Source organism: Cydia pomonella, chromosome 20 (genome assembly GCF_033807575.1).
Source record: "Cydia pomonella isolate Wapato2018A chromosome 20, ilCydPomo1, whole genome shotgun sequence".
In the NCBI taxonomy this organism is placed as follows: domain Eukaryota; kingdom Metazoa; phylum Arthropoda; class Insecta; order Lepidoptera; family Tortricidae; genus Cydia; species Cydia pomonella.
The window spans coordinates 10,756,821-10,780,768 of NC_084722.1; the positions used below are offsets into that span (position 1 = coordinate 10,756,821).

A 23,948-nucleotide genomic window follows, 5' to 3' on the forward strand; every position below is an offset into this window, starting at 1 on the left:
TTTAAAAGCAGACAGGACACTTTTTCGGGGTTCTTGGCGCCCAAGTTCTAGAGTCCATACATATCTACATACACGGGTGTATTGGTAAATAATGAAACACAGTTTGTGACAAATTTAATAATTTTATTACACTGCGATTACAATGCGAGCGATTGAAACCAGGCTATTGAAGTTTACGGAATCAATTAAAAACATGACGGTCGATCTAACCAATAGTTACACGGAGCGAAGACAGGCTCTATACACTTTGCAATATTTTTACGGGGTAATTGCACTTTTTCAAGCGCAATTACCCCGTATAAGTGCATCAGCTCCTGGGAGGTAAGAGAGTTAACGCACCAATCGACCAATCGCACGATGCAATAGACGTTAGTTCGACATGTCGGCCATATGCAATTTGTTTGATGGTTGGTTTTGGTTGGTTGGTGTGTTGACCCCCCAAGCCGGCTAGACCGACTAAGGCTGCGTTCACTCGTCGTGCGAGCGCTCGTCGTCGCGGCGACGGTTGCGGGTGCGGCGGTTCCAGCCGCCCTCGCGCATGCGCTCTCGCTGCCTCCCGTCGCCGCGGCCCGCGCCCCCGCGCTGGAAGAACGAGCCTTGCTTCTCGAAAATACGCTCGTTGGAGTCTACGAGGTTACCGACCTGGGAAGTACAGAAATATAACTTATAAGATGGTTATTCCACTATCAACCATAAAAAATTATGAACATTTCGAGATCCTGTTCAACAATGATTGCGATTTTGTTGAGTAAAACGAGTTAAGCGACGAATATTCATTGTTCTAAATAGTTTAGTAAATAGGGTTCTGGCACAATGACGATAGACAATCTTGTGATGTGAATGTTCTTATCTTATTCATATGTTGTGACATCGCTGACATGAAGGTGCGTCCAGAGTGCACGCAGTTAAAGTTACGCAAACACGAACATTCATAGAACACTTTTTCCAGCTCCAGAGAAGAGAAGCCTTTTACGAAGTGATGTGTGACAAGATTTACGACACATACCTTGTCAGCGAGCTGCAAAGCGAGCGCCTGCATACGAGTGGGCTCCGAGCGATGCAGGATGGCGCACTCGCTGGGGTCATCCAGCGACGCCAGCAGCTCCTCGTTGATGATCATTTTGGACACCAGAGAATGGACCTACAAAGATATAATGTTATTGCAGCATAGAAAAAACAAAATAAAAAAATACAGATAATGCTACTGCCCGTTTTTTTACATTGACTGTAGGTGGGTACATATTAGGCGCACAGCATTTGCTCGACGAAGGCTCAGATTGGTAGTTTAATCTCATGAGGCCATGCATACCTACAATATATGCGACTTCCTTGAAAGAAGGAGGATATGCTTCATGTGCATAAAGACGTTTCCATCAGAATAGGGTTCTTATGCACTTGGAGCATAAGGACCCTTCTCTGATGGAAAGCCACATAGGGAGCGTGCATGAACTGTAGGAGGTAGCACAAGAGCACTGTTTATTGGTGTGAAATGTAAATGCCATTAAGTTAATAATTTACGCCACAAGATGGCGGAACTTACAACGCACAAGCTAGCGTGATTGTGACCTATAACTTCTATGTTTGGCAATGTGCTGTAAATGTAAGTTGGTTACATAAATAAATACAAGTACCTTCTGGCGAGGCAGCTCGAACATGTCGGCGAGCGACTTGAGCGACAACGAGGCGTAAACGTGGGCGTACGTGAACAGGTAGGTGCGCAGGGATTCCTCACGGATGAGGCGGCCCAGCATGGCGCGCACGTTGTCGGCGCCGACCATCAGGTCCCACACCTGGAATGAGAACATAATTAGGCATGTAGAATTGAACTCCCCGCATAACAGTTGGCTACGCAGGTGCGTAACTGTAATAAGGTTATTAACGGACCTTGCTGTGTACGCTTTGATTTATTTTTACATATACATATATTGAAATTCAATTTTTTTGCATCAAAGTTAAGGGGCGCCAATGCGCTGTAAACTTAAGTAGTAATATAGCTATAAGCTAGGTAATAAAATTATACGATAAATATGAGAACAATGAATAGAAGCTACCTATGTTGATTCACAACGATTCGTCTTGTACAAATCTGTGTAGGTATTGCAGAAATAACCGTTATCAACCTTTGGGTTATTTAGGATCAAACCTGCACTTTGAAAGTCTCATTATTGCAATGGTGTGTAAGTATATCTTCGTAAAATACAATAAATAATAACTTTTATCCCTATGACCAACAGACTACAAGAGAGCAAGAGAGGTACGGGCATTGTGAATGTCATCTCGCTTTGTGTGGTTAGAGCAGAGTCCAACTGGGCAAGTACCTCCACCTTACATAAAACAGCAGCCAAATAACACTAGACCCTACTCAGTGTTGTATTCCTGCCGGTTTACTTTACTCGGTTGCCAGAGCTCAACGGGGGGAGAGTTTAGGGTCGGCAACGCGCATGTGACTCCTCTGGAGTTGCAGGCGTACATAGGCTACGGAGACTGCTTACCATCAGGCTTGTATATAGGTATGCTCGTTTGCCACCGACGTTTGTACCAACCAAAAACCGACCAAAAAAACGATTGAACAGTGTGGTTACCTTGGCGTTCATCTTCTCGTTGACGATGTAGTCGAGGCAGGCGCGCCAGTCGCCGCGGCGCATGGCGCGCGCGGCCGCCACGGCGTGCTCGCGCATGGACTCCGGCGGGCCCACCAGCGCCTGCCGCTCGCTGGCGCGCAGGTTCTGCGCGCCGAACATGTTCGTGTTACCACTCACGTAGATAACGAGTGTGTCGATCAATGGCGTAATTATAACGAGACAGAGCGGGCTTAATGCCAGGAGCCTTATTGCATTAGGTATAAGTTACATATATTGGTTGCTATGCCATTGCAGCGAACTTTGAGCCCCTGGCCTGAAAGAGGCCCCAATTCGAGCGAGAGACCATGAGCGTCGGCCTGCATTTGATAATTTGAGCCCGAGTTAGTCTGATAATTATGTCATTCGTTATGTATTTAGCACAACAACAGTACATTTATACCTTTAACCATGACCAGGATTTGAATCTGCAAACTTTCGTCACGCTGGTTCACCCCAACGTAGCGTAAGTTTGCAACAATTGACTGAACTAGCGAACACCAGTTGAGTGATGATTTTTTCATAATTTTTCTGTTGAAAAACTAGTGAATTTCAACTTAGGTTTGCAAGAAGCACTATTTTAACGCCATATATTTTCCTAGACAGCTAAAAGTGGATACAAAAACGATTGAAGCTTAGCTTATAAAAATGAATGTTATTTTTTAACGAAAGGTTGTAAACTTCAAAACCGGTTGTTTTTAGCTCTTGGTGCAACATACCTGGTAGAATGTCTTGCTGATCATACGCCGGCGTGCGTCGAACTCGTGCGCCGCCATATACGGGATCTCGATCATCATGGCAGACACCAGGTACACACACTCCAGCAGCTCCAAGTTGATGTGCATGTGGAACGGCATCTGCCGTTGCTTCTCGATCTTCTCCTGCTCTTTAGAGCGCTCGTGCTGACGCTGAGGCAGCAGCCCTTGGGCTAACAACTCCTTAGGTTTGCCGGTCATCATCAGCTCAGCCAAACATCCGTGAGCTTCCTTCACGTTGCCGCGGCGGAACGCGCAAAGACCTAAGTTAGCCATTGTACGATTGTACAAAATCTGCGTGCTAGGATCAGAATGCTGCACAGTTTCTTGAAGATGCGACATAAGAAGCAGGTCGCGCGCTTGGAACCAGTTATCATGGAGCGCATGATGGTACATATGAGACAAGATGGCGCGAGTACGAAGACGGTCGGATTCATCATGAGCGTAGATGTACTTGCAGAGACGCTCCATCTTCTTGATCGAAGTTTCTTCGCCGGGAGGCAGGTCTTTCCTGACAGCTCTCGTGTCAAACTTGTAGTACAAGTGATCTATCTTACGAAGGTACGCGCGGCAGATTTCCTGAGGTGTTCCATCTCGTTCGACAACGAGGCATACGCGGTCGATTAAGGTGGAAACACGGACTTCATCTTTCAGCCTCTCGACGTACTCGTTGGAGTGAGGGTCGCACTCTTTAAGGAGCTTGGTGAACTCGTCGTCAAGACGCTCTAAGGCGGTGAGCAGGCAGCCGCGGACGCGGTACGGAGGGGTGACGAGTTGCTCGTTCTCTTCCAGGATGGACTCGCTGAGGACCATGTCCTCGTGGGCCAGGAGTAGGGTGACCATGTGGTCGACGTTCTCTACAAGTCGTGACCAGTATTCAGGCTTCATGGCGTCAGACACCTGTATAAAAAACGTAAAATTGTATAAGTAGTTATCATTTAACTCATCATCTCTTCCTCTCCACGTAATTTTCCAAAAAAAAAAAAATTTTTTTTGTCAGTTTTGCAGTTTATTAAAACAATTTTTGTCATAACGTGCTTTATAATGTTGAAAGTATATTAAATTTGGAACAATTTAAACCTACACGCAGCGACGAATGTCAAACCGTTCTTCAGATATGATGGAGGCTTCAAAAAATGTCTTTTTTTTTTTACTTCTTTATGAAATGTTGAGTATTGCTTATATCTTTAACAAACTGTTGGCAGACGGTTGTGCTATGAGCTAAATTGTAATAAATCAAGTTATAGCATATTTTATTACCTTTCATTTTAGTGTAATAAAGGGTCTGTAAGTCCAATAGTTTTCTAGTTGCCAAATAATGAAATTGCGATAATAAGGAAGGCAAGTAATATTTCATTTTTTTAAATCCTTACAAAAAAAAGCCCAAACGTTGAGAGCGTAATCTACGATTAGCTTTTACCAGCCTTCCCCGATAGCAACCGAACACTGTTAGAGACCAACCATTTTTAAAATACATGATGTAATCCTGTTATTCCTCATGCACATTTTGAAACACAGGGCGCAGCGCTCAATTTGAGCTAAGCGCGTCGGTCAGTCACTCGAGAGAGAAGAGTTTCACCTTAGGGTTGTAGTCAAAGAGAGCAGCAACGGTAGCAGCGCGCAGTTTGAGCTGCAATGCGTCGCCCAGGTTATGTTGCTGGGCCACAGTGCGGAGTTCGTGCAGGAGCTCGAGTTGCGCGCGACGGTCGGTGCGCTTGCGGCCTCTAGCGGCGCTGATCTCGCCAAGTTTCTTCACTACTAGGGCTGCGTCGATGTCGCTGTCCTATAACAGATAAAGGTGGTTAGATAGCTCAATAAAGGGGTTCTATTTATTATTATTATTGGGGTTTTTTGGGCCTTAGAGTGCCACGTCGACCAGGTAGTGATCTATTGTGACAGCCCTTTAAAGTTCATTACTGATTAAAGAGGTTCTAAGTAGTGCTTTATAGTAGAACCTGAGGTCCTTGCTTTTTGATAATGTGCAAGGTTGTTTCCTTCTTGCGAAATAATTTACTTCAGATTCACACTTTTATGTGGGAGAGTGCCGAGTGGTAAGTCTCTCAAGTGACCTCGGAAAATTTGTTATAAATTACATTTTTAGTAACATGTTTAACAGCTGAATGAAACGAAACGTCTCACCTTAGCAAACATCTTAGGCTTGTCAGATGTAGCAGCACCCTTCCTGACAGTCTCCCACTCGCCACCATCATCAGCCTGGTCCTTCTTGCCAATCTTAGCTCCACGATCCCTTCCCTTCCTACTCTTCTTCTTCTCCTTTTCCTCATCTTCGTCTCTCTCTGTGGTCTTCTTCAAGAACTTGTCACGGAGGGTGGTTGCACCGCGCGCCTCGTCGTCAGAGCTGGAGCTGGAGTCGTCGGAGCTGGAGCCCCAGTCCATGGAGTCGGAGGAGTCGTCGTCCTCGGGCGGCGGGCGGCGCGGCGGCTCGGGCGAGCGCCTGGCTTTCACCTTCTCTTTAGGCTTCTTTTCCTCTTCAGACTCATCTTCAGAGGAGGAATCTGGAATATATCAACTTGATAGAAATTCTATTGTCATTGTAAAAATCAGGATTCACCAAACCAGATTCAGGATTCTTTTGGTTTAGTGCAGCAGTTTAATGCAGTCTAGTCTAGCGTTTTTCATTGCATAATTGCTGAGTAAATTAAGGTTTCTATGTTAAATGCCTTACATGTGTTCTACTGTCAGCACTCTTTTTATTCAATTGAGCACATCACACACGCAAGTCTGTAATTGAGCACCTTTTTGAGGTGCTTCTAAAACATGCCCACAAAAAAAATGGGTACTTATTAGGGTACTCACAGAGCGAGCATACGCGCGAGGGAATTTCCTCGTGCACAAACTGGCCAGTGTAGACATGCCTTGGCTAAGGCACGTCTGTTCAGGCGAGGAAAACGTGCGCGCTGACTCGGCCGCGGCACGTCTACACTGGCCGGTTTGTGCGCGAGGAGATTTTTCGCGCTTATGCTCGCTCTGTGTGGGCCCGGCTATTGACTATGGAACATCAAAAATGGACAAACATAAGAATCATTTTAAATTTGTTGACATGATTCTCAAGTCAAGAAACATAGAATTATAAAAATAAAGCACAAAAAACCTACCTTTCCTTTCCTCATCTTCCTCATTATCATCAGGCAAGTCAGGGTTCTCACGGAACTTGCTAATCTCAGCTTCAAAGTCCTTAGTGTATTTCCTGAGCTTTTGCCTCAAAGAGGTCAGGGCTTTGCTGTTGCCCTTGGACAGAGTCTTTCTGCTGTCCCAAGCTCCGGCGACCCAGTCATCAAGTTCCACCAGAGCTCTAATAAAGAACCGAGGAGCAATGCCATTTTCCTCTTTTGCTACAACAGGAGCTGCACGTGTGTAAGCTTTCTGAAGCTCTTCGAAGGAAGCAAGAGCTGATGAGAAGTCTTTGATCTTGCGGTGGTTACGAATATTGTGGATTATCCCATCTAATTCTTCGTACCTCTTCTCTTTCATAGAGCGCACAACGCGCTTTGTTTCCTCCTCGTCATCACTGAACTAGAATTAAAATTACACATTTTATTTTTTCATATACAGCAAAAATAACAATTAAATGCCTCATTATTAATGGGGGCCTAATTGCCTATGAAGTTTTGAAGAGGTTGCTGTACATAAGTTAATAGATATGAAAACAATATTCATCATAATTTTATCTGATATTCATTTACATTATATAATATAGGTTTCATAGCATGAAAGCTTTCTTTAAAAGTTCTTGGCCCTTGTTTAGGGGAGAATGGAACAAGGGAATATATGTAAACTAACAATGTTCTGGCCTAGCCGGGACTGGCCATTTGTCCAGATATTTGGACGGAAGGTGGACCTTAAGGGTAACAGAATGGACAGGACCAAGAAAAAAAAGAGGATGAGGAAAACCTAGGAAACGATGGGCAGACGACATTATAAAACTAACTGGAAAGAACTGGATGGAAACAGCATAAAACAGAGAGAAATGGAAGGGTATTGGGGAGGCTTTCACTCAGTAGGGATCAGTGCAATGGACTGAGCAAATAAAGCTATAATAAATAAATAAACAATGTTCTGCATAATGAAACAGAATACAATACATATACTACACACAACAATACATATACATATAATAGAATATGAAGTTTAAAAAAAAATATGGCTTAGGAAACGAGTAAAATGGAACTTACCGTGTAGACGGGGGCTGCTGGGCGCACTACCTGATCTTCCTCGCTGGAGCTCTCCTCACTGGAGTCCGTACCAGTCGCGAAAAACCGACTCATTTTGAATTGTCTACGTTATTTACCTGAAACACCACTCACCATTGACAATCACAATAATAATAGTCGAAAATTGATTTTACACCAAATAGGAACGTAAATATAATTGAAATAACAACAAATTGAAGTAATTAAATACGATTTAGCCAAATATGAGGTGTTGTCTCGTCCTTTTTAGGTTAGGTTATTGTAATAATGATTTCTGGCGTCTTATTACAGATTTTTACCTTCGGTAAAAAATAATTTTCTTGTTTCTGCTAGAAGCACTTGTTAAGAGTGGTAGCTTCATGAAAATATTTTGAAAAAGAGTAGAAAGTCGAGGCAGTCCAGCTTGCCCACGACGCACGTCACTCTAAAAAGAGAGAGTGTTTATATTAGAAAAAGATGGAAAATACATCACACGTTGTCAAAAACTTGATAAAAGAAGCAGTTCATGAAATAGCTCAAATAATCTAAGAACGAAATAAACGGGAGTGAATGAATGATAATCCAATTCCAGTCGTTCAGATATTCAGAAAAAATGACGTTTCGATAGAAAGACGCATTTTCACCAATTTTATTGCATTTTCTCTAGATGTAAAATAAATTAATGTTATTCATTACGACTTCTTGATGCTAATACTTGAAGTTGAAATGAGATGAAGAAAAGCTTTGCAAAGTTAAATTGGTAAACGTCCCGATTAAGTTTCTACACACCCATGGAGTTCACCAGCTTGATACTGCCTCTTACAAAAAATATTTGTCGTACATGCCTCGCGGAGTCAGATACTGAAATGCTTTTAAATGTACAGGATTTAATCGAACATGAAATGAGCAAAATCAAACTTATAGATATTTTAATATATCTGAATTGTTTGGAGGTAAGAGTCCAATGATTCCAAAGAAGCCTTTCATATTCCTACAGCCCTACATTTAATTATAACATATTTTAATTTATTTACAGAATAACGATGAGGAGAATTGGCCTAGTGGAATGTGTGCATCATGTGTATCAACAGCACTAGTATCCTACAATTTCAAATTGAATTGCCTAAAGGCCAATACTACCCTGTCTCAAATATTTATTCAAACATCACCTACCAACCTGCAGAGATCTGATATAGACTCAATTGATATCAATGTTGTGTATCAGGACCATGAGTATGAACTGCCCTTATTCAGCAGTCAGCCGGCCTTAGATTTTGACCATCTGCCAGCCACTAAGGAAGTAACTCCATTGCCTTCTGTCTTTGAAATAACATCTACAACACAACCTCCAAGAAAAGAAGGAGAGAAACGGTATGCTTGCACTTTTTGCCCCAAATCATTTACTAGGATTTATGGACTGAAGTACCATATGGCGAAACACAATAATATACGAAAACATCTTTGCCCTAAATGTGGAAAATGTTTTCACACGGCCAGTGGGTTGAGACAGCACTCAATCTCACATCAAGAAACTGCTCAATTCAAATGTGGTTTTTGCCGCAAAACTTATAAATCTAGACAGTCCTTGAAGGAGCATTTCCGTGTGGCTCACTCAAAAAATCGCAAGCTGTTTGTTTGTGTCACATGTGGAAAGAGTTTCACTGCGAAATCAACTCTTATGATGCATATTAGAAGTCATAGTGGAGAAAAGAAGTTTGTTTGTCAGCATTGCCCTAAGACATACACAAGAGCATCTTATTTGAAAGTGCACAATCTCACTCATACTGGGGAAGAGAGACCTCGGCTATTTGTATGTGAGAATAAAGACTGTGATAGAAGTTTTTCAACAAAACATTCTTTGCTTGTGCATATTGCACATACACACACTGTAGAGAGGCCACATAAGTGCAACATTTGCCTCAAAGGATTTGCTACTTCCTCTGGGTTGAAGGTCCACTGGGAATCTCACTCTAAACAGGAGATAAGCTGTAATATTTGTGGTAAATCCTTGGCCAATAAGAGAGTGCTGCAGAAGCATATGAAGGTGCATGATGTAGATGCCAATGATATGATTCTTGAGACGGTTGTGGATGATGTGTTCTTTGACCAGGTCTATTGATTATCATCTGTGTTAAAAGTTATTCAGAATTGATATTGTAATAAGTTTGCAACTTTGTATATGGTATAGTCTTATTACATTAGTACCCACCATAGTAATGTAAGATTAATAAAAAATAAAATGAAAGGTATTGCTGTTTTTGTTAAGTAGGTATTCCAGTGTTGTCTATATAATATAGCTTTTCCCCTACATACCCTTGATAATTGCATCTGAAATTACCATGCTTTTATCAGTGAATGAAGTACAATTGAACAATAATATCAACAGTTTGAACAATTATCCTGTTCACAATACACATAAATTAACATAGAAAACCACATTGCTGCTTATAAAGTTTATTTATCACATATAAAATAACACGGACAATTTTCAATTATAATATATTTATGGCATACTTTTGGTGATAATATGCTGATAACACTAATTAGTATGTTTTTTAGCTATTACATTTAATGTACAAATATAAAAACTACAAATATGTGGGCATAAAACCTAAAAAGATAGTAACAAAAATAAACAATGGTGAACATATATTTAATAATTTTAATAAAATAATAATGTGGAATCTTCTAAAATAGTAAAAACTAAACCTAATTACATTGTTCTACTTTTACTATAGACCATTCATTCTTACTCCAATTATTTGGTAACAAAACATCAAATCTTTAAAAAATTGCAAATAATGTAACCCAAAATAAAGACAATGTTATTATTAACATATTTTTGTTAGAGCAAACAATCCAAATGTGTTTCTGTTTACCAATTTAGACAAGTAGTTTGACATTATACATCTAGCCTTATACTAATTATATCTCATTATCTAATGTCTGAGAGAACCAGAACACAACAATTTATAGGTGGTCTATATAACTATGTAAGGGGTCATCCATAAATTACGTCACACGAATTTCGAGATTTTTTGACCCCTCCCCGCCTCCTTGTAACAGTTGTAACACTTGGTCACATTTATCAAACCTCTCCCCCCCTGGTGTGATGTCACGTTTTTGGCAATTTTGTTTTCAAGGAAATCAGCAAATCTAATTAGGTATTATCAAAATATTTTTAGACTAGGAAAGAAAATTAAATAAATAAAAATGATTATCCAAAAACTCATTATTTAACTGTACAGGAAATAAAAAAAACCTTTAAATAAATTCTTGATTACTGATGAAGTTAAAGTGACGTCTCAAAGTTTGTGACTCCCCCCTCTTCGTGTCACAACATGTCACATTTTTTTAACCCCCTCCCTCCCCCCAAACGTGTGATGTAATTAATGGATGACCCTTAATTGATAGCTGAAATCAGTGATTGCAAGTTGAATGCCACTTGGATTGGGGGATACACAAAATTTGGGTTTTACCAGCCAGATTCATGATGGGTTTTTCCATATAAGAACCAAGTTTCACTCCCAACAACGGATTGCCAGTAAACAGGTTTATGTTTGGCTTCATTCCAAATAAAATAAATAATGGGGAAATCCTTATTCCAACTTTTCCTCACAACAAAAACTTGTTTGAGTATAAATCGGAACAAATGGGAATTCAAAACAAAATGCAACCACAAGCACATTTATGTACTGAAATAGTTCATTAGGTAACACATTGGTGCAGCATGCACATGCTACCTCAGTTTCTTTCTAAGAACGATGCCCAGCTTCATAACCATGCACTATTTCCCCAGTAGTTTGTTCATTTGCTTATTTTGTCGGCCAATTTTAATATCTGCCCCCTCAACTTTGTCCTGGATGGTGTCTATGAGGTCATTTTGTTGTTCGATTTCTTCCCCAAGAGCTGCTCCCAAACCTTTAAGTCTTGTAATAGCGTGAACCATCTCATCTAAGTTAGCATCTAACATTTTGTTAACACGGTCACTGTCAGTCACAGGGTCAGCCATGGTTTGCTCATTCATTCCTCGTAGCCGAGTGGATGGATGTGAATTGTAATTGTCTCCAATGCCTGAACTCATTGGGCCTAGATTATCTAGAGTTTCATTTAATCTGCTGCCGCTAGCACCAACCCGGCCAGTTTGGGAATTAGGAGAGGCTTGGCTCCGGGATGGAGGTTGTTCAGACTTGCCAGAAATGTAGTTTTTGAGGCCCCAGAATACTGATTTGATTCCGTTGAGATGTTTTTGCGTCGTGTTTAGGTTGGTGTTGATTTCATCGAGACGGCGGTTGGTGTTGTCGAGCGCGTCGCGCTGCCGCGCCAGCTCCTCGGCCGTGGCTATGCCGATGTTTTCCGAGTCTCGCAATAGCTGCACGCTGCGTGCGGAGGAGTCCAACGTGCGCTGCTCGATCTCTCTTTGTCTCTCCAACATTACTTGCCTTTGTCGTTCTAGGTTTGCTATGTGGCCTCCGTACGCTGTACTGGACGTGTTGGCAGGTCGAGTCACGGCTGATGGTGGCGGATTACGACTCCTGTACGCGTTCACAAAAGTGTCGTCGTCTACGTCGTCCTCGTCCTCGAACAAATTGTTTGGATTAATATACTTGTGCCCAGCCATTTCAAGTATTTAAACTTCTAATAACGAACTAGTTATGACTTAGACCACAATAATTTTACTGAGACAAAGAAACACAACAAACAATTTAAATTGGTTCGAACCAGATGAGTAACTTATTGTAATTACTTCGTTTCGTTCGATTTCCTTTCACGATATGACTAAAACGTCATCATGACAATTTCCGAGTTCCGCCCCCGCCACAGATAAACGCAGATAAATGATGAATGAGTCCTACATTCATTTCAATGCATAGAATCATAGATGGTAGGATCCTATAGATATGCTATACGCGTGCGCCTGTGAGGGACAGCACATACGCAACGCGACAAAATTAAACACGTTTTAACATTCCTGACGACTTTAAAAAAAAACCTACGTAATTTAGTCGAGCTATTTGTTGCCCACCATATAAAATTACACCAGATACAAAAGATAAGACTATCCCGTTCGACCATTTCCCCCCACCGCTTATGCCTGATCCAGTTAAATTGGATTCATGTTTCAATGAGTTCAAACATAGAGCCACAGTATAGAGATAAAATGGTAGAGCCGGCAGATGACCGAACGAGATGCTCTTATGGAACTTTCAGTAGGAGTAGTAGAGAAAGCGCTATGATTGTATATCCTTGTCACAGTTTAAATTTTTTTTACTCTCCACCGTAAATTGAGGTATGGCTTCTGGTAGGCAATAAATAACTCGACCAAATTATGTAGGTTGTTTTTGGTATGTTGCCAGGAATTTTAAAACTTGTTTTAATTTGGCGCATTGCGGATGTCCTGTCCCTTGTCGCGGCGTTCTCATTATGTATACTATATAGACAAATAAATGTACTAGACTACGACAATAGTCTACAGACTATAGAACGCCGCGACAATAGAAATAATGGTATAGTGTGTATGTGGGTGTAGGAGTGGTTAGTCCTACCTTATTGTCCCGTCGTAGTCTCGTCTATCTGCTTCGCTCTTTTGCCTCTCATGCACCATCTGTGGTTAAAGGTATTATATGATTACAACGATCACCAAGTGTTTACAGCTAAGTATGGTATTTTTTCATATATCTATTTCCAAGGGTGATGGCATCATCCATCAATACACAAGAGTTACATATATATCTATCAGTTAACTCTAGTACACATGAGCACCATCTTACCCGGCCGGATGAAGGGTACGAGTTGCCAACTACCTATGTAGCTGTATAGTCAAGGGGGCGTACCGCAGCCGAAGCTGCCCCTTGCGTGCTGATAAAGGAGTAACTAGCGGCCGAAGCCACCTTACTCCTACACGGGGATAAAGGAGAACCTAGCAGCCGAAGCCACAGAACTCCTAACGCCTTTCTCTGGATTCAAGGGGGCGTACCGCAGCCGAAGCTGCCCCTTGCGTGCTGATAAAGGAGTAACTAGCGGCCGAAGCCACCTTACTCCTACACGGGGATAAAGGAGAACCTAGCAGCCGAAGCCACAGAACTCCTAACGCCTTTCTCTATAGTAGCAGCTCCCCTTACGGGGAGCATCTAGCAGCTAAACCTGCCATTCTCTTACACATTGATATAGGAGGATCTGCAGCCGAAGCCGCAGACTCCTACACATGCATAAAACACCCTAGTCCGCCTTAACTAAGATAGCCTCTAAACAGCCTCCACGACGTAAATCGTGGCAAGCTCAACTCATACAAACTTACTGCTTCCACGGCAAAGTCACGTGGCAAGCCAAAAGATTAATTAGTTAAATGTATAAGATATAAGTATATAACAAAGCGGTAAACACTTAGCTTTCTGGTAAACCAGCCCATGTGGTCACCGACTCCACGCGTCGCCTTTGTTCACTTTACTAACACTTGTTATCACCGTTCTAACCACTTGAAGCTCTAACGACAAAATGGCTGTCCGTTAGCGACCGCAGCGTATTTAAATCTTGATCTACCTACATGAGTATCTATAAATGTAGTAGAAGTTGTCAGAGCTGTCAGACTAGATTTGAACCTTCGCGATACGATCCGATTCGACTTAACTCGATCGGATCGATCGTCGCGACACTCCCTACACACGGAAAGTGACTATTTGTCGACACACAATTTTGACTACGTCATTTCTCTCTATCTACAGTTTTTAACCTTCTCATCATCAAAGTTTCCATCCACTTCAAACCCTTTCTGGGTGTAATCTGGTGTAGTAACGTCGAGATAAATTTCAGCCGTTAAACTTGTTATACTCATTTAAATAAGTTAAAAATATTTAAGAATGAAGGTATTTTAGTTTAATTAGTATCGATATCTATCATTGTACCACAAAATAAATCTGATTAAGCTCAGTCTTTAATTTACTGTGCCATATGACTAATAAATTGTGTCGTCAGTTACTTTAAATCTCTTAGATATTTGCTCCAGATCAGTCGAATCAATACCTCTTCTGATATGTATAATCATCATGAACATCTTGAAGATATCACATTGCTAACAACTTAAGCGAACCCAATTTCAAATTTCTTTGTCTTGAAATTGAAACTTGTATTATGTGCTTTAAAATCGTATTTCCATCTATCCAAATACTATCTCTGTATTGTGGGGACTTCTAACCCTGTTTAACTTTATGAACTCAAATCATATTCTAAATCTACTATTCGCTTTATATGATTACAAATCGTACTCGGATATCTTTATGGGCAATACAAACATCGATGCCACAGCAGGCCTTACACGATGCATAGAAATTGCATTTATCGCTTCATGCGTGATCGTGAATGTAAACATCAATGCCACAGCGGGCCTTACACGATATATAGAAAGTTGAATTCACCGCCTCATGCGTGAATATAAACATTAATGCCACAGCGGGCCTTACTCTATATCACAACAAAGTAGGGGTTGTTAAATCTAGCAGCGATTGCCTGCACCTGCAGGTGCCTGAACCTGCCTTCTGTCTTTCCTGTTGTCTGACTTAGTCTGTCAACCTTCATTATTACTGTATGGACTTGTCCTGGTTGACAGCCCTCCCCAATAAAGGGGAAAAAAAAGGGCGACTTATGGTACTTTCAAGACGTAATTGTTTAACATTGATAACGGAAATATTTAACAGTCTATATACCAACAAGACTACACGCACCGTGTTATTCAAACACCTATCATATTTTATTCGTATAAGTTATCAAAACTTGTTTATTTACTGAGTTACATCCCCTAGAGGTGCCTTTCTATTCAATATAGAAACTACTGTCTTTAGGCGTAATCTGGAACAGGTGGCTTTAATTTTAATTGAATATGAATTAGACTTCGATTTAATTAATCGAATAATAATAAAATACTTCCGCCTCTATACGTCCCACTACAGGGTACAGGTCTCTTCTAATAGACTAGAGCGCTTGGGCTATAGTCCCCTCGCTTAAACAAGGCATAAATAAATTAAATTAATACCCGTGCAACCTAGGCTACCAGTGTAGCCAAAGAAAAATCGAAAGGTTTAGAACCATATATCTCAATTGTTGAACTATGTAATCACTGTTCAATTCAGTATCTAATACAGCGATTTCATTTTATAATAATGCAACCATGTCATATATCAAACATTGTATATAATTAAATAAATTTTATTCAGGACGCTAGAACAACAAAAAATAATAATCATAGTCATAAAAACGGGTTATAACGTCACTCGTCACTGATAAGGTTTCCACTCAGCTAGATGTCAAAGTAACTTTTGCATACCTTGACGCTAGTCTTACATGGAAGTCGTTCCAAAAAACGCGATATAAATTACTTGCTCTCTTTCGTACACGAGACTAAAATCTCAGATAAGTTATTCAGTGACAACCTTATTTGCCTGTAAGCAATATGTAGGTCTCGAAAGTCTAATTTGATTTAATCACAAAGACTGTCTCTGTCATACATCAAATTTTCATTAATTTATAACGTTGTGTAGTACTACTTCATATTTACACTCGTTTGACTACTCTCTAAGTCGTGTACCAATTTCGTCATTAATTTTCCAATATGATACGTTACAAATCTACATAAACTCTTTGTTTATTGAATAACGTTTCCGGAACACAAATCAACTATATATCTTCTGGATCTGTAACTGCTAACCAACGTATGTGGAGTAGTAGTAGGAGATATAGCAAGATCTATTCTGCCCAAGTTTTAATACTTTTCACTGTTTCATAGCAAATAAATTATTAAAGAACGGCATTCATAACCTAAACGGTCAACATTTTAGCTCAAGATTGGTTTTCATTGCTGTGAAACGCTGATTGCTTTATCATCCGCGTGTCCAACTAGCTATTTTATTTCTCTTTTATTCACAAACTATATAACAAGAAACCTCAAGTGCGTCGGAGATGTAGACACATAAGAATCATAAGATGTAAACGGAAAGTAAAGAAAGTTTATAAGCAATGCATATGATTGTATCAATAAGATACTTGTTGCACCTTAAAGTAAGGTAAATCGCTATTTTTAATTTATTTCGCGGAACGCACAGTGTCTGTCATATACATCTGATAGAAACACGTCTATCTAGTAACACATAACTAACTAGGACCACATTTTCCGATTCCTCAAAATAAGAATTCTGATGATATGTGATGAGCATGATCATTATTATCATACCCTATGAATTGCTAGTAATTTTTATGGTAACATATTTCCAATGTTCTCTTTGAAACTTTAAAAACCACAATATACTTTATAGCTTAGCTCATCGACTATGTAGTTGTACGTTCGTTCTGACTAACATCACTAAAGTTGTTGCCATCTATTGCGATTGATTACTAAACCTCACTGACTAGTAAGTAAGGTTTCAACCAGATAATGACCTTTCATCTCTAAGTCAAATTCTCTCATTAATTCTCCAATGACTCATACATTTTGTTATTTAAACTTCTAAACCTATTCAATAGTTACATAAATTTGTTTATTATTTAAATTATCCAACTAATATAACGGATGAGTAGAATTCATAGGTATTGTATACCTACCAGAAGATCCTTACTATCCTAAATTAACATGAATGTTTTAACAGAAAAACATTATTTATTTTTTGATTTATTTCTTCAATATCGAAATCCGTCTCTGCTTTGTATGCTCAACAAAGCATCTAGGCCTTTGGCCATCTATCTATCAAACAAATTTGATTTCAAGATAAAATTTTAGTCAGATGTGTGATGATGATGATGATTTCAAATTAATAGAAACACACTGGATGTGTCTACCTCAGTTATCTTGTATGGAATTGTAGGCCTGCTACGCATAAACACATTTATCACAATTATACTTATTTGTCATCAGCTCAGTTTTGAGCTATGCAAAATTAATAATGACTCAATCTCTACTAGCAGTTTCACTCTTAACTTACTTACTTCTCATCCAAGAAATACCAGGTAGGTATGTATTTATATGTATACCTCTATGGAAATTTTTTAAATGTAAGTATTTACAGTTGATGCTCACTATAGCATAAAGAAAACATGGTGAAGAACTAATCTTCTGTGATTATTATGAAACTAATATCACTTTCAAACAACTGACTGTGACAAGCAACTATAATACATTACATTATAATTTAGTCCATTTATAATGTTAAGTGGCCGTCTTATTTTACGAAAATTATTGCTACTTCTTATTCTTCCCACGCAAGCATTTTTATATTCACTATCACATTTTATTTGATGTATTACTCATTCAAAAGTTTTTTCACAAACATTCGCTTTTAGTGGCCCATAAAAGTTACTATTTTAATGCGTATCTAGTATATGCTTGTACGCACTTGCTCATAATGAGCACTACACGAAGACCTAACAGTCGGTTTAATTATTTCTAGCACGTGCCTAACGAATCAAGAAACTAAAATTTTCAATTATTCACTTAATTGTAGTAATTAGGTAAGCATCTATCTTTACTATATTTTTGTAATATGTTTATGTCTCATAGGAGTCATAGGCAATACTTTCAATATTAGTAAAACAACTCATGAACCGCTCATATCGAACATGAGCACGCTAATTGCCAACCGCGACAGTAACAAGTTAGGCTTTAGAATTTCAACTATACCCCAGATTTATTATTTCTTGAAAGTAATATCTTCCTTTATACAGCTACAATTTTTGCCTGGACATGAAATTAATACTTTAATTTTCCAAGTAAAGCCGATTCAACGGGTATCGCTTATCCTTTTAAACTTTACCGCGCTAATTAAATTAGATACTTTCTTTATACTGTAAAGATGGAACAATTATTTTCCTTTATTATTCTCTACTTAACCAGAGTTGCATTAAATTATCAACAACTACATTTTTATGCAAGCGTAGAAACCCGTTACTCAAACGAACCTCATGTTTTAGTGTTCGCGCGCGAAATTAGTTTGGCAGATTGTCAGTGACAAAAGGTCATTGACCTTCTTGGTGGCTTGATCAATTATAAAGTTTGGACTTCTCTCATTTAATTGATATGTACTGTGCGCGATATAGGTACTAAAGATGTACGCTGCGTACCTACTTCTATGAAGAAGCAGTGATTTGTGTGCTAAACCCCTTTAACGGAGCGTAAAACCACGGAGCACGGAATGATAATACGTGCGACTACCTGTTTTAATTCGTCAAGACAAAAGTAACTCAAAACCTTTAATTTACTCAACAAGAGCTATGCGATTGAACTTTATGCTTTAAGTGCACAAATATAACTGACTTTCTATTTAAACAACACTTGAAATAAGTCTAACCTTCACGAGTAAGTTTCTACGTGTAATCGTCTGTGCGAACATAGTACGCACTTGTATGGACATAAGGGAGCTGCACTGTACTTATTATGCCTTAGACAAACATCAAAACTGTAAATGTTCACTTCAAGATAACAATCAATTTGCTTTTCATTACTTGATAGCACATTATTTTATGGGTAAGCAAAATGTGAACAATTAACATCTTTCACTTGAAATTTACTCATTTCTCATAAAAGCCTTACTGTAATAGACTGATATTAAACTACATTGTCATTGCTATGTTTTGTTTTCTTTTTATCCACAAGTATATCACTTTCCTCATGATGTCAAAACAATGAAATAAAATAACCACTTTATTAGTCTTATACTTGTAACCTAATATAAGCTATGCATGGAATAGCTTTGAACAGAAGCAAATGGATCGAGTTGGAGGAGGCCTTCACTTCACCTAAAGAGGAGTTCACCACTAAGCAAAATAAATAAATTAAATGTAAACTAAGAAATGTGAATCAAACTTAGTGTGAATAAATGGCTTATTTATTTTATTATACTTATAACCTCTTAATTAACATCTTGGTTGATATTTATACTTTGCCATTCCGAATTCTTTGAGGGTATCAATACGCTATTAGTCTTGAATAAGAATACACTATGCCTTATTAACATGTAAGTATATGTTAAACGCACGCAACTAAGCAACCAATCTAGAAATTTGAAGTGGTATGTATGAAGTGGGTAATTTCTCTGATATATGCCTTTAAACTCAAGTACATCCAAAGTGTAATAATTTAGGTCATCATTCCATTTCAACAGCGTTCAAACTGAATTTAAGCTTTACTCAACTTTGTAAGTGAAAGTAATCATAAAACTGTATTGACAAATATTCTAACAACTGTTCAGTGAATGTATTGTGTTGTCGAATTCGAATATGATTTAACAACTTTTTACTTTTTAGTGATGTTGTAAATATTCTGAATTCAGTAAGTACCTTTTTTTTTTTTATTATCCTGTTATTTGCAACAATCATAGTAAAATGTAACTTGGCTGTACAGACAAGAGCACATAGAATCAAATTTCAACTAAGAGAGTCTCTCTGGTTTACCGATCAAGTTGGTACATTTCTGTTTAGTAACTTTATATTGAACTCTATTCATCATATTCCGACCAATATATACCAACTATGGGCCTTCCCAACAACAAACATTATGGGTTGAATACGACTGCTACTAGCAAGTAAAGAAATATAATAATGTAAGTATCCTATATGCGTGTATGTGCTTCTCATTTTAAGGAAAATAAACTGGAATAAGCTAGATAGTACATTATTTTAGCAACCAAGTAATGTTCCCTTTTTGGTAGATAGTATAAATATATTTTGAACTGTACTGGTAGGTATTTCATTTTCTATGTACATTTAACTTTATGTGTACAACAAATAATACTTATTTATTTACTAAATACAGCAGGTAAGTACTATGTATGGTCAGCAAAACTATAGATTTTCACACTAAGTGTTCCTTCAAACTCCTGATGACTCCTGAACTCTAGTAAATAAATTAACTGAGTTTATAGTATGGCAGGTACTAAGGTAAGGTGAATTCTATGCAACCAAAGGACTACTTTGAACTCAAAAGTCAGAAAAAAAATGTGATCAGACTTGATGATCATTACTTTTGGCATATGATCTCAACAAGTACAATTTTATTTATTTTGTCTAATCAAATAATAAAGGTATTTGCAATGGATTTGTATTTGTTTACCATTGACTTAACATTTATTCATAATACTTATGGATGGTCACATATGTACATTTCAGTGATACTAAAGGCGCAAAGGGTCTCAAATCTAAGCTCACATTTTCTAGTAATATTTTCATTTGCGAACAAGTTCTTGTACAAGTGACTATAATTACTTACTTGACATCTGATATTTTATTGAACTCAAATCTAACTAGTAAGCCTCTTCAATGCTATCTTATATTTGCTGCCCAGAACCCGTTTGGTGGTGGTTGGTATTGTAGATACCTAGGTATTGGAAATGAAGCGCTAGACACTGTAACTGTAAGTGTTAAACTCTATCTTGCTCCACAGTGATAAACCCATGCTTTATTTATTAATTATTCTTGGTTGATCTATCGGACCACAACAATCAGCATGTGTATAGCCAGTGAATGTCTACTTTCTAATCTATCAAGGAAATAATTTAATTCAATGTTTATTTGCACATTATTTTATCATAACATAATTTAATTGGGTACAATGGTAAGTAGGTAAAGTTCCAAGTCATACCGCACTAGTAGAGAACGGGTAATTCACTCATAGTCATCATAACTCATATTAATATGTCATAGTCTATGTGGTATCCCTGTTTTTCCAATAATTTGTAGATCTTATGTCGCTCTAGACAAAATGCTATTTATTCAGTGTCAGTGTCTGTCAGACTCTACAATTATAAAACAGCTTTTTTATCAGTCTTCAGTAATATCAAGAGAACTTTAGGGCAATTTAAAAACTAAGCACTTATTAGTTTCGTTATTTAGTTACTAATTTAAATCAAACATTTGATTTAACGACAAAGATTCATTTAACCATTTACTATATATTACTTTGTTATCGGATTCTCTAAACTATATCCCTAATACATGAAACATTGATCACGAACACCGCCAAGTCCCGGCCGCAGACCAGACGATGCCGCCATGAATGCTTCATACCTAAACTAATACTTACTTCAAAATAAATACCGATAGAACAAGCGTTCAAATAGAACTTTACTCGAATTTATCATTAACTTTTAGCCCTTCCAGCCATAATGAGATTAAATTGTATAGCCAGCGAGTATCAAGGGTGAATTTACTCAATGCTACAAGCACTGACCTATCACACATAGACAGTTAGTCCTCATAAGGCTAATCTGCCAAAAGTGAAGCCGAAACACGATCGATGTGTGCGTGCGACGCTCGTGTCTTACGCTCAGCGACACACACATATATACAAAAACGGGTTGCCAGAGTTCATTTATTCCCCTTAAAGTAGATGGATTTTAACCACATCCTTATACTTGGCTATCAATCATTTGGGAGTGTGTATGTAGATATTAAATTTATAGCAAAAGCTTTCAAGGTTTCTTTTAAGGACTTTGCATTTCTGTACTTTGTGAAATAATGTTTAAATAAAAAACGTTTATTTTTTTATTTTACAAATGTGCACAAATAATAGCTGGTAGAATTGACTTTGGAATAATGATTTTAAATGATAAATATTTAATGACGATCATTTGGATTCGATTTGGTTTGATTTTATTTGATATCTTACATTTAATATTTTCTTCGGGTTGGTATGGTGAAAAGTTTTGTGTTTCACTTGGGGCAAAATTTGTTTAACTCTCGTAACTTGAAACCCTCGCAACGCTCAAGATTCCATTTTTAGAAATTTTGGGATCTTTATCTACTTAGCTCGATAATATTGCTAATTAGCACGAGCGGTTAAACAACAACTTTCCCTCTTGTAAAACAAATAACTATTTATCGTCAGTACTAGTAATTGTACCTGCCGGCCTAGCCAAGGTTGCAATCGCTATTGCTTCGACAACGAAACGCTTTGTGTCTCTCTATCAGTCTTCCATATAAGTGCGACAGTGACAGTTGAGTTTCGTTTTTACAGACCTTAACTGTAACACCTGTGTTCCACAAATAAAAATTTATTTACTTGCTCATCAAAATGGCGAGAGCATATTCGACTATGTTTAGTCGGTTTCCATATTGCATCGTTCCTATTTAATCTAATTTTTTCCATCCATCTCGCAGACAGAAGCGGATCAGTCGGAAATCTAAAACGAATATCACACAAAATAAAAATATGAATTTAAACTATAATTTTATAAAAGACAAAACATAATTTGAAATAAAAGAATGAAAAACTAAAAAAGAATATTTTCTATAGTCATACAAGGAACTTAAAGTAAGCATATTAATTTTATCAATGTAATCGTCATGCCTCATTTGGAGGAAAAAAGATTCATATCACCTGGCAACATTTATAAGTAATGGCGGCTGACGAAAATTTGGATTTTTGTATTTACAATTACGTAAAAATATCACATTAAACTGGATACTGACGCGTGAAATGTTATATCAGGCGGTTTGTTTTTATTCACTGATGTGTTGTGACACCAATTCACCGCACAAACAACCATCTTTCTTGTATTTTTTAATTTATAACCTGGAGGTGTACACAAACCAACTCGACCTTGAGTACTGCGAGGGCCGTTCGGATACGATGACACGAGGGCGACATAATGTCGCCCTCGAAATGGCTTCACTAGGGATGTACAGACTAGGCATCTAGGCTAGTTATAAATCTATGGCTACAAGTATCTGCACCTGTTCAGTTTTGACAGACTTGAAACTAAAGCAAACCTGCGACGCTCAATACGTTTAAAGTAATAAAACCTGTCTCTCATCTCAACAATCACAAATGGTTCGGATCCAACCAATCCTCAGCACATCTTCACCATTTTGTCGCGGCGTTCTCATTATGTATACTATATAGACAAATAAATGTACTAGACTACGACAATAGTCTACAGACTATAGAACGCCGCGACAATAGAAATAATGGTATAGTGTGTATGTGGGTGTAGGAGTGGTTAGTCCTACCTTATTGTCCCGTCGTAGTCTCGTCTATCTGCTTCGCTCTTTTGCCTCTCATGCACCATCTGTGGTTAAAGGTATTATATGATTACAACGATCACCAAGTGTTTACAGCTAAGTATGGTATTTTTTCATATATCTATTTCCAAGGGTGATGGCATCATCCATCAATACACAAGAGTTACATATATATCTATCAGTTAACTCTAGTACACATGAGCACCATCTTACCCGGCCGGATGAAGGGTACGAGTTGCCAACTACCTATGTAGCTGTATAGTCAAGGGGGCGTACCGCAGCCGAAGCTGCCCCTTGCGTGCTGATAAAGGAGTAACTAGCGGCCGAAGCCACCTTACTCCTACACGGGGATAAAGGAGAACCTAGCAGCCGAAGCCACAGAACTCCTA

At 38.5% G+C, this 23,948-nt stretch overlaps 3 protein-coding genes across 3 annotated transcripts; 1 reads left to right on the forward strand and 2 right to left on the reverse strand.

The window, feature by feature from the left end:
- Positions 1 to 102: 102 nt before the first annotated feature.
- LOC133528813 (eukaryotic translation initiation factor 3 subunit C) lies at positions 103 to 8,032 on the reverse strand. The gene is made up of 10 exons (XM_061866281.1): positions 7,884 to 8,032; positions 7,567 to 7,682; positions 6,490 to 6,907; positions 5,513 to 5,889; positions 4,953 to 5,156; positions 3,338 to 4,273; positions 2,583 to 2,726; positions 1,632 to 1,790; positions 1,007 to 1,141; positions 103 to 642 (listed from the first exon to the last, which is right to left on the reverse strand). The coding sequence occupies exons 2-10, from the start codon at positions 7,657 to 7,659 to the stop codon at positions 469 to 471; spliced, it is 2,640 nt and encodes an 879-aa protein (XP_061722265.1). The 5' UTR covers positions 7,660 to 7,682; positions 7,884 to 8,032; the 3' UTR covers positions 103 to 468.
- A 134-nt stretch (positions 8,033 to 8,166) lies between these two features.
- Positions 8,167 to 9,812, forward strand: LOC133528815 (oocyte zinc finger protein XlCOF8.4-like). Its single transcript, XM_061866282.1, has 2 exons — positions 8,167 to 8,516; positions 8,600 to 9,812. The coding sequence occupies exons 1-2, from the start codon at positions 8,355 to 8,357 to the stop codon at positions 9,680 to 9,682; spliced, it is 1,245 nt and encodes a 414-aa protein (XP_061722266.1). The 5' UTR covers positions 8,167 to 8,354; the 3' UTR covers positions 9,683 to 9,812.
- Positions 9,813 to 10,001: 189 nt separating this feature from the next.
- On the reverse strand, positions 10,002 to 12,358 carry LOC133528816 (soluble NSF attachment protein 29). The gene has a single exon (XM_061866283.1). The coding sequence runs from the start codon at positions 12,182 to 12,184 to the stop codon at positions 11,351 to 11,353; it is 834 nt and encodes a 277-aa protein (XP_061722267.1). The 5' UTR covers positions 12,185 to 12,358; the 3' UTR covers positions 10,002 to 11,350.
- Between the last annotated feature and the right edge of the window lie 11,590 nt (positions 12,359 to 23,948).